At 49.7% G+C, this 11,244-nt stretch overlaps 1 protein-coding gene across 1 annotated transcript; it reads left to right on the top strand.

Annotated features, from left to right (window-relative positions):
• The first annotated feature begins 2,316 nt into the window (after positions 1 to 2,316).
• On the top strand, positions 2,317 to 3,644 carry LOC136495743 (disease resistance protein At4g27190-like). Its single transcript, XM_066491588.1, has 2 exons — positions 2,317 to 2,721; positions 2,841 to 3,644. The coding sequence occupies exons 1-2, from the start codon at positions 2,317 to 2,319 to the stop codon at positions 3,642 to 3,644; spliced, it is 1,209 nt and encodes a 402-aa protein (XP_066347685.1).
• Positions 3,645 to 11,244: the final 7,600 nt, after the last annotated feature.

Below are 11,244 nucleotides of genomic sequence, written 5' to 3'. Positions count from 1 at the left end.
GAAGTCCCAAAACACCACCGCATATCCCTCCTCCGGCTCCGGAACAGTCTGGCCAGGCGGAGGGATTTTTACCCTCGATGAAGGAAAATACGATTCCTTCAACATCTCTGCGATCGCCTCTTCAGTAATGGAGGAGGGGCCGAAATCCCATGACTTTATCGCCATGTCTCTGGAATCCGCAGCGATTAGGTCTCCGACGGACGCGGAGACACTCCCCAAATCCTCCTCCACTAGCTTTTCAAATTCCAACGTGGAGGCGGAGGCAAGCATGCACTCCTCAAAGCGCGCACCCCAGCTGGCGGCCCTAACGCCGAGAAGGTGGCGATGGGGTCTGAAGAAGGCGGGCCGGCGAGTATGGGCGGAGGCGGAAAAGAAAGCCACCGCGGCGGCAGCCTAGGCGGAAGACGTAGGCGAAAAGACGGAACGCGCGAAGGCAGCTCAGGCGAAAGCGAAGAGAGCAGAGAGCGATTTCTCAGAGGCAAGGAAAGCGAATGAGCAGTGCGGTGGGGGGACCCCGCCACCAACCCCGCCCTTATATAGGCCGCGGGCGGGCGGTTCGGCTACCGCCGCACAACGGTCATTTTCAGAGAATTCGCCTGCCGCCCAACGGTCATCTCCAAAGAAGTCGCAAGGTATACAACGGAAAGCAATACGACGTAAACGGCCACAGCGTAGGACAACGGCTAGTTTTGCAGCCTAACGGCTACTATGACAAGACCAGCGGCCGCGCCAGAGCGGGCCAGGGGGGAACCTGCGGGGATCTGTCGGAGACGTGACTACGCGCAGTCTCCGCCCCCGCGGACGTCCTTGCTTAGGGCGTTTTGAGCTCACGACATGCTCGGGCGGACCGTGGTCTCAAAAGGGGGGAACTGTTGTAACACGGCCTCCGAGAGTGGCGGAGACCTACGCGGCCAGCAGTTCGCAGAGACGTCTCCGACCAACTACCTAAGCAAAGGCCCAGCTACCACGCCTCCAGACCCAGAAAGATGACGGTTTCTCAGACTGCTTGCAGGACGCTGCCGGTGACCCTGGCGCAGCCTCCGCCCGGTTAGCTCGTAGGCGTCTCTAGGCGGAGGGGGCGGAGGCCGCCACGCTGCAAGGCTAATCAAGTGCCAACGCTACCTACGTGTGTGTGCAGGTAACCAAAGGAAGGCGCTCGTGGATGGCGCGGGCGCGCCGGTTCGGCCTCCGCTCGTAGGGGCAGAGACCCAAGTAGGAGGACAGCAATACTGGGCGTCGGGGGTCTGCGGCCCCGGCGTCCCAGGGGCGGAGACCGACAACGGAGGCCCAAAGGCCCATCGCCTAATCCTGAGGCCTGATGGGCCGGCTGATCGCGCAGGCCCAGTACCTGAGGGCGGCATGACAAGATTACCCCTGAGAGGAAAGGCGAGTAGTGGAATATTCCGAGAATGTACTGTAGCAGTTGAAGGGTACTATTGTAAACTCTGTAAAAGTGGTAGTTAGCCCTATAAATAGGGAACACTTGTAACAGTATGGGAGGTGGGTGAATGAATCAATGAAACCCTAGTTTTACGTGCCATTTCCCTACACGCCCGCTTGTCGTGTCTGTTTCCTGAGCCTCCGCCTGAGGGCAGCGCTTGGCGGGCGGAGGCCTCTACCTCCTCCACATTGTCTGAGACCGCAAGTCTCAACATCGGCAAAGAAATAATTTTGCCGAGTGTTTTTTTACACTCGGTAAATAAATAAGTTTGCCGAGTGCCGAGGCCGTTAGACACTCGGCAAACACGCTATGACCGTCTCCACATTGGTTTCAGCACTCGGCAACGTCTTTGCTAAGTGCCCGATAAAAAACACTCGCCAAATAAACTTTTGCTGTCACGCCGTGTGCTGTTTACACTCGACAAAGCTTTTGCCGAGTGTTTTTTAGGTTTTACCGTATGTCTTGGACACGAGGCAAAGATCCTGTTTCCGGTAGGGACGGTACTCTGCCTACAACACGACGCAGGCTGGTGCCGCACGATCACTCCTGGAGACGTTACGTGGATCAGCACACGAAAAGGTACATGCTAGTGGTTCAGAACCTCGACGAGCCCATCAACCCCATCAATACTGATGCTTTGACAGAGGGCTTATGGCTTCCTCCTCCTCGTTGGGCATCATCTTTCTGGCTCGTATCCACAACCTCCCAATATGTCTACGACAAGAGCAAGCCATATTATGGCTGTGTCGTCAAATCTTTTACTGGGGATGATATACTGATTCTTACACTATACTCCCTGAAACAAGCGGCCTAGTGCGGTTGGCCAGCAGGAGGATGGGCATCGAGTGGCTATCCAGTGCTTTCACTATGCCACCATGCTGCTCGTTCCCCACACTTCCAATAATGTTGATAATAATCCACCAGATCAGTTTGCTGTCCCGGATGACGTCATTAACTCAGACAAGTTGATCCGCCATTGGGCTTCGCGAGGCATCCTTCCTGTCATCAGAAAGCAAGGCATCCCGGATACTGCTGACAGCAAGTACAACGGCGACGGCGATGACATATATCAAGTTGGGAATGTCATTCTAGAGGCTTTCCGTGAGTATTCGTTGCTGCACCTGCCTTCTTCTCCAGCAAAACAAGGTGATGAAGCCACCAAGACTGCTGCGCACTTCTTAGCATATCATGGCCTCATAGCAGAGCACCTCAAATTGGATGCACTCTGCGAGGATAATAATCAACTCGACCTGTTGGAGTGCACACAGTGGATCTCACATGTGGGTGACCAAGGATGGTGTTTAAGCAGAGAGTGACTGAGACGACAGGGATCCAGCGGCCCAACCGCACTAATTATAGAGCATTGCTCACAGCACTCAAAGCTGTTCATGTGATGAAGCTTGAATCCGATCATTTCTTTGCCAAGCTCCCCTGTCTTCGTCTTCTTGATCTCTCCTACACTCCAATAAAATCACTTCCTCCTTCAATCTGCTACCTCCAAGAACTCCAGTACCTTTCCCTTAGGGGCTGCTATAACCTCACGAGTCCATTCAGCTTCCCCAACACTGAAACTACTCTCAACTTGCTCTTCTTCGATCTCTCCTATTCAAATATAAACATGTTCCATTGCGATTTCTTCTATAGCATGCCTAATCTGCGAGCACTCGTGCTTGTCATGTGCTCTAACCTTGAGGAATTGCCACCTTCAATTGCTGTATTGTCTAGTCTGAGATCGTTCTCATTAATTGGCGCACCTGACATCAAGATCAAGAGGTTGTCCTTGCATGGATGTAGAAAGTTGGAGTATGTTGACATTAAGGAGGTGGGTGCTTTGGGGGAGCTTGATCTGTCTGCTACGGCTATCAAGGAGCTCGTAGACAGCATCCCTAATCTGCCAAAGCTTAGACAATTGCTTCTCTTGGGTGTTCCTTCCCTGAGACGATTTCCTTGGCATAAGCTGCAGAGACTCCCGAATGTGTTTTGCTTAGATCAGTGCTCAAACAGAACCATTAATCATTCGGATCATCCACAAGGTGCTCAGGTGTGCATAAGTGATTCCAGATTGTTGTATAGCTTCGGTTATGACACCATGAATTCAGTAAGGGCTGGAGAACTTTTGACAACTTTCTATGTTCGAGTTACATCATGCAAGTCCACAAGCAGCAAGTTAAAGGATGAAGAGGACATGGTGATGATCAACTAAGGTTCAGATGGCACCACCAGCTTACGCTGATGTAAACCGTCTGTATCTGACAGACGGAGTCTCTATGGTGTCAATGGATGACGTACCTCCCTTTCGGGTGACCAAGCGTCACGTGGAGATCTCAGCTGCTGATCGGTATCCCCGTGGTCTGACATATCTTCTGAAAGTCTCCAAATCAATTAGCATGTTGGGTGATACTCATGTCTCCTGTCTCAGTGATCTTAGTGTTTTGGATGAGCTGGAGGAATGCAAGCTCCGATGGTGCCATAAGACAGTGCGTGTCTTTAATGACGCGGCGATGCAGTATCCGAAGAATGCATTTGTCTCCCATCTCAAAGGTCTCACCCATTTCTACAGCAAAACATCATTGTATTATTGTCGTCACTTCTTTGCACTTAAGCATCTGGCCCTACAGTACTGCCCGAGGTTGGAGGGCATCGTGCCAGGTGACTGTGAGCTACCAAGACTTGAGATACTGGACATCTTCTTCTGCTACAACCTCAAGGCATTTTTCTACTCCAGCGGCTCTTCTTCTTCTGGTGATTACAAGCTCCCGTGTCTCCGAAGGATACGTCTCCAGGAGCTGCCACTGCTGGAGCATCTCCACGTCGACAACCCCATGCTAACAGCGCCTGCTGTTAGGACCGGCGGCTCGCCGGACCTAGGATCTCACCGCCGCCGGCGTTGCCCGGAGCGCGGTCACCAGGAGCTGGAGCGAGAGCTTGTAACTGAACACGCGAGAAGACACACTTTTTCCACTGCGATGCGCAGCTTCGGTTGATGCACTGATTCAATACTTAACTGGCCTTGATCCGCATTCCCCGCCACGACTCGCTGCTGCACGGTGTGCCGTTTTACTCGGTCACCCGCGCGACATGCACGGCGAGCGCGCCATGGCGGAGATAGGCCTTAGGACGCGGTCATGACGCAGCGCATGCACATCTCTACGCTGCCCACAATTCTACGCGCTAACTAAACATGCTATTACATGATTGTAACAAACATCTAATGCACCTACATGAGTACAATGATACTGTCACGATTACAAGTATGAACATCAACAATTCACCCCCTTAATCGTGACTTAGCTTGCTGACGCCCAGCTGCTGTCGCATCTCCACGAATTTGATCCTTCCCAAGGGCTTCGTCAGGATGTCTGCTAGCTGCCTGTCAGTGCTCACATGCTCTACCTCAGCAATGCCATTCACAACACACTCTCTTATGTAATGGTATCGAGTGTCTATGTGTTTGGTTCTTTCATGATACACTGGATTTTTGCACAGCTCGAGTGCCGACTTGCTGTCCATTAGAAGCCTGAATTTCTGCAGTTTCTGACCAATCAGATCTGCAATGAGCCTACTCAACCACACCCCTTGGCAAGCTGCTGATGCTGCTGCAATATACTCAGCCTCACAGCTGGACAGTGACACAACTCGTTGTTTCTGTGAAATCCATGTCACCACATTGCCATTCAGGAAGAACACAACTCCAGATGTGCTCTTTCTCTTCTCCAGGTCACCTACATGATCACTGTCAGAGTAACCCAACAGTTTCAGGTTTTCAGTAGGTTTGTTCAGGTACTTGCATCCATATTCAGAAGTTCCTGCTATGTATCTGACAATCCTCTTTATAGCAGCCCAATGTTCATTGGTAGGGGACTCCATGAATCTGCTAACCATGCCCACAAATAGGCTATGTCAGGTCTAGTATTCACCAAATACCTCAGACTACCAACTATGCTTCTGAACCTGGTTATGTCTCTTGCCATATCAGGTCTGCCAGGTAGGAGTTTGCTATTCTGATCCATGGGGGTGTCTACTGGATTACAACCAGTCATGCCACATTGCTCTACAATTTTCTCAGCATATGCTCTCTGGCAAATAGTGATTTCACCAGGTTTCTGCTTGACTTCCATTCCCAAGTAGTAACTCAACAATCCCAAGTCACTCATACTGAAAGTTCTGCTCATCTGCTGCTTGAACTCTGAGATTTTTTCACTGTCAGGCCCACAGATGACAAGATCATCTACATACACTCCAAGCAGTAGCAGTGAGCTGCCACTGCCTCTTTTGTAGACTGCATGTTCTTCTTCACTTCTGCAGAACCCCAGCTTGACAAGTTCATGATCTAATTTTGCATTCCATGCTCTGGGTGCCTGTTTCAGGCCATACAGAGCCTTTTTCAGCTTCAGCACCTTCCCTGGGAATTTTGGATTTTGAAAACCTGGAGGCTGATGAACATATACTTCCTCCTGTAATTCACCATTCAAGAAAGCAGATTTGACATCCATATGATGCACTTGCCACTTCCCTTGGGCTGCTAGTGCTAGTATCAGCTTCACTGTTTCCAGCCTAGCTACAGGAGCAAATACCTCCTCATAATCCACTCCATACTTTTGAGCATATCCCTTTGCTACAAGCCTTGCTTTATATTTTATTATATTCCCCTCTGGATCTCTTTTCACCTTAAAAACCCACTTCAAGCCAATTGCCTTGTGACCCTTTGGTAAATCAGCATAATACAAGTGTCATTTTCTTTGATTGATTTCAGCTCACTATTCATTGCTTCTAACCAGCATTTCTCCTCTAGTGCTTGTTCCACTCCAGATGGCTCATCTGCTGCAAGGAAACATACACCACTGTATTCATAATCTTGAATCTCATCAGTGGACCCAAACAAGTCATCAAGTGTTCTGAATCTTAGAGGTCCTCCAAATGTTTCTTCAGAGTGTGCACTAGGTGGTGTTGCCCATTGTGCAGCTGGCCCTTGATCTGATCCTGGAGCATTCTGGGGACTTGGTGTTGCAAACCCAGGTTGCATATCACCATCTGGCTCAACAGCCCCACCCCCTTGATTCTCTGCAGCTTGCTCTACTACATTTCCAGCTGTTGTCGGATTTTCATCAGTCGACTCATAATTGACAACAAGGTGTCTGTCGACTGGTGCTCACTGTTTACTACATTGGCCCAATCAAAAGGATGCTTTTCATCAAAAATCACATCTCTGCTGACAACCAGTTTCTTGGTAGCAGGATCAAAAAATCTGTAACCCTTTGTACCAGATTCATATCCTATGAAGGCCATTTTTCTTGATCTGTCAGAGAGCTTGTTTACACCTGGACCAACAATTTTCACATGAGCCAGACAGCCAAAGGTCCTGAGATGATTCACCCTGGGTTTCTTGCCATGCCATGCCTCAAAGGGTGTTATATTGTTCAGGCTTTTTGTAGGTGACCTGTTCAATATATAAACTGCAGTACACACTGCCTCACCCCACAGCTCAGATGGAACCTGCATGGTTTTCAACATACACCTAGCCATTTCTATGACAGTTTGGTTTCTTCTCTCTACCACCCCATTCTGCTGAGGAGAATAAGGAGTGGTGGTGTAATGTTTGATTCCACCTTCACTACAGAAAACTGAGAACATATTGGAAGTGAACTCACCACCCCTATCTGTCCTCAGAGCCTTTAACTTGGCATCAGTCTCATTTTCAGCTCTCATTTTTATCTTCTTGAAACAGTCAAGAGCCTGATCTTTTGACTTGAGCATTTCTACCCACATGTATCTGCTATGATCATCCACTACCAACAGGAAATAGGAAGCACCCCCCACTGTTTTTGGAGTGATATGACCACACAAATCAGCATGAACAAGTTCTAGGCATTTTCCTGCTCTGAAGCTTGACACTTTGGGAAAAGGAGCTCTATGTTGTTTGCCAAGAACACAACCATTACAAATTTTCTCTACCCTTGTAACAGTTGGCAACCCTTCTACCATTTGCTTTGCACTAAGATCACTCAAAGGCTCTGAAATTTAGGTGCCCATATCTAGCATGCCACAGCCAAGATGCATCATCAGTTTGTGCTAGCAAACACACTGGGGGAACTAGACTCAACTTAGCAAGGTACAGTCTATTGCCACTTCTAGGTGCAGAGATTAACATAGTCTGTGCCTGATCGAACACTCGCAGCTTCCCATTCTCTCCCAAATACTTGAACCCCTTCTCTTCTAACTGACCCAGGCTGATTATATTACTTTTCAACTGAGGAATGTAGTAGACGTCAGTCAATACCTTATGACCGTGTTGACGGTCCTGGATCACCACGGAGCCCACACCTTGGATCTCGACACGAGACCCGTCACCAAAGCGCACTGAGCCGCGGACACTTGCGTCGAGCTGTGACAGCGCCGACCGTGTGCCCGTCATGTGGTTGCTTGCGCCGGTGTCGAGCACCCACACGTCGTCAGGGACCTCCACCGGGATCACGTTCTCCGTCATGTGGACGATCTGGTGCGGCACGTGCACGACGTCGCACGTGGCCAGCATCAGAGCGCCTTGTTCATGGCCAGCAACCGCCACGTTCGCCTCTGGTTGCTGTGCCTCCTTCTTTTTCTCCTTTTTCGGCCGCTTGCAGTCCTCGGCCCAGTGGCCGTAGATGCCACAGTTGCGGCAACAACGTTTGCGCCGCGGCGTGCCCATGGAGGTGAGCTTGACGCCGCCATTGTTGCCGCCCTGAGAGCACGCCGCCGGCGCCTTGTTCTTGGTCTGGCCACCACCGCTGCCTCCGGCGCCTTCCTTGTTTGGCGCACCGCGAAGCCGGTGTTTGTTTCTCTCCAGCCAATCCTCCTCTGCCAACAGCAATCGACCGGCTTTGTCAGTCACCTGTTCGACTCCGTCATTGAGCCGCTCCTCCGCCGCACGCAACCGGCCGACCAACTCCTCCACAGTGAGCGCCTTCATATCACAAAACATTTCGATCGAGACAACAACACTAGCAAAACGAGAAGGTACCACCCGTAAGAATTTCTTGACGATGCGGGTGTCCTCCATCGTCTCGCCCAGCGCGCGGAGGATGCCGACGAGGTTGTTGATGCACATGCCGAAGTCGTCGATCGACTCGCCCTCTTTGAATTTGATGTTCTCAAACTCCTGCATCAGCTTCTGGGCGTTGACGTCCTTCACTCGATCCGCACCGAGACGCATCATCTTCACCACCTCCCATGCCTCCTTCATCGTCTGGCGCCCCCCCAGCGTCTGCCACATGTCTTCCGGGACCGAGCGCATGAGTGCACTCAGAGCCTGGCGATCATGGGCGCGCTTAGGATTGGTGCCTGGCTCGATCACGTACCAAATCTCAATGGCTTCGTAGTTGCACTGCATTAACATGGCCCACTGGGTGTAGTTCGATCGCGTCAACATGGGCCACATCAACGAGTTCTCCTTCACGCCCGCCGAACTCGAGCTCGCCGGCGAGTCACTCATGGCGGATGGCGGTTGTCGTCGCGGGATGATGTACTTCTTCCTCGCTGGCTCTCGTGGTGGGCTCACTGACCCACTATAGAACATCCACTCAGCTCCGATACCACAGTGTTAGGACCGGCGGCTCGCCGGACCTAGGATCTCACCGCCGCCGGCGTTGCCCGGAGCGCGGTCACTAGGAGCTGGAGCGAGAGCTTGTAACTGAACACGCGAGAAGACACACTTTTTCCACTGCGATGCGCAGCTTCTGTTGATGCACTGATTCAATACTTAACTGGCCTTGATCCGCATTCCCCGCCACGACTCGCTGCTGCACGGTGTGCCGTTTTACTCGGTCATCCGCGCGACATGCACGGCGAGCGCTCCATGGCAGAGATAGGCCTTAGGACGCGGTCATAACGCAGCGCATGCACATCTCTACGCTGCCCACAATTCTACGTGCTAACTAAACATGCTATTACATGATTGTAACAAACATCTAATGCACCTACATGAGTACAATGATACTGTCACGATTACAAGTATGAACATCAACACCTGCGTGGGAGGAGCCCCACGTCCGCGGCTGCTGGAGCTTGCGCCACCTCCCGCGCTTCCACCGACAACCACACAACGCCGTGAAGGTGAGCGGCGAGCAGACGTGGTGGGACAAGCTGAGCTGGGACCAGGACGACGACGCACCCCCGCACCTACGAAACCAGGCTTCCCCCGGCGTTTCGCTTCGCACCGCGAGCGGGTCGTCATCGAGAGCTACCTCAGATGAATGAATGAGCTACCAATGCCCAAGCGCAAGCTCGATCGATCATGCATCCAGTTAATCGGTACGTCCGTCATATGATTTCAGTTTCCATCATTACCTATCATATATCCACCCGATCAACTTCCAATATTTATTATCAGATTTATTTATTTTGTCCATTCCACAGCAGCTAGCATCCGGAGTTAGAGTCACCCACTCTATCACCATGTCTGCTAGCATCTTCAGTTCCACCAACGTGTGCGCTGTCTTCCAAGATTTGATTGGTTCCATATGTGTTACTAGTTCGTCGCTCTCGGTGTGCAAGTACACATACCATATACCCGTACCTATGGTATTTGTTTTTCAAAATAATAAGATTTGGTTTGTCTCGCTGGTTCATCGACCAGCCTTCCAGAAGGACAGCGCATCCAGCGGTGGCCGCTGAACCAGATTCCACTGTGTTACATATTGCATCGTGTGTTATGAGATTGCTTCATTTTTCTACAGTGACCTTGCTTGCCGTGTGAAGGTGATGTACACTATAGTAATAAGTTTGCTTGCTACAAGTACGATATATAGTGTCACAGTAACAGCTCTGTCTCCACCTCCGCATGCTAAATTATTATATGTGTGCGTGTGCTTTATACGTGTTGTTGAACTTGTTGGTGCTTGATTCGTGCTTCAAATACCGAGCCAGTATTCTTTTAGTTCGCTCCATGTGGAATTATGGTGGAAGTAAAGCATGGTCACACTGTTTTAGATCTCGTCGAGAATTACAACTTTGATATAGAGCGTGTCTTTATCCAAGGTTATTTGAAAATTTTAACAATTTGTTCAAATGGGAACTTAATTTATATATCTGGAACTGTAAAGGATCTCAAACTAAAATTTTACAACTAAAAGTTTTAGAACACGTCGCGCTCCACAAATTTGATATAAACTTTATCGTCATCGAAGTTCATTTGAAAAAGATATGAATTTATTTGCACCGCAGCTATTTTTAAGAATGGTTGACTTTATCGATCGCCCTTGAAAATCGATTTCTAGGGATGGTGTACTTAACAAAACCATCCCTAGAAATCACCTATTTTTATAGACGGTTGACATAAGCCGCTATCCTTGAAAATCTTATTTTCAGAGGCTGTTCTTTTAAGCCGACTATCCCTGAAAATATGCATATTTTGAGTGACGGTTTACTTAACAGAACTGTCGCTGAAAATGTATTTGCATGGCGGTTTGTAGTTGCCGTGCTCCTCACCATACTTACCGGTGGTTTCTTCTATCCTCCGTCTCTATCAGAAATAGGAGTCGTGTTCAAAAATCATTTATATACTAATGAAATGCCACTGAAGCCATACATGCACTACACTACTATCATTTTATTCGTGTACTTTGAGATGTGCCATGCGTGGTGCAGTTATCAATCCAATGTGAGTTGTCTTTTCACAAGAACATGGCATGTTTTCCCTGTATGCTTTAAACGTGCATGATTCATTGAACACTAATCACTTTTTTTGAGGGAACACTAGTCACCTTTAGCTTTGACAAAGATAACCTAGCCATCTTATCCTCGTGTTCCAGCATAATACTCGCCCCTGC

The sequence above is a fragment of the Miscanthus floridulus genome, chromosome 12 (genome assembly GCF_019320115.1).
Source record: "Miscanthus floridulus cultivar M001 chromosome 12, ASM1932011v1, whole genome shotgun sequence".
NCBI classification, from domain to species: domain Eukaryota; kingdom Viridiplantae; phylum Streptophyta; class Magnoliopsida; order Poales; family Poaceae; genus Miscanthus; species Miscanthus floridulus.
The sequence above is the reverse complement of the archived record's forward strand: the minus strand, read 5'-3'. Positions and strand labels throughout refer to the sequence as shown.

What these genes read in the sequence shown, in the direction of transcription:
- LOC136495743 (XM_066491588.1), top strand. Translation starts at nt 2,317, where the DNA reads ATGCTGCTCGTTCCCCACACTTCCAATAATGTTGATAATAATCCACCA. An exon ending in GCACACAGTGGATCTCACAT is followed by an intron (nt 2,722 to 2,840) that starts GTGGGTGACCAA and finishes CATGTGATGAAG; the next exon opens with CTTGAATCCGATCATTTCTT.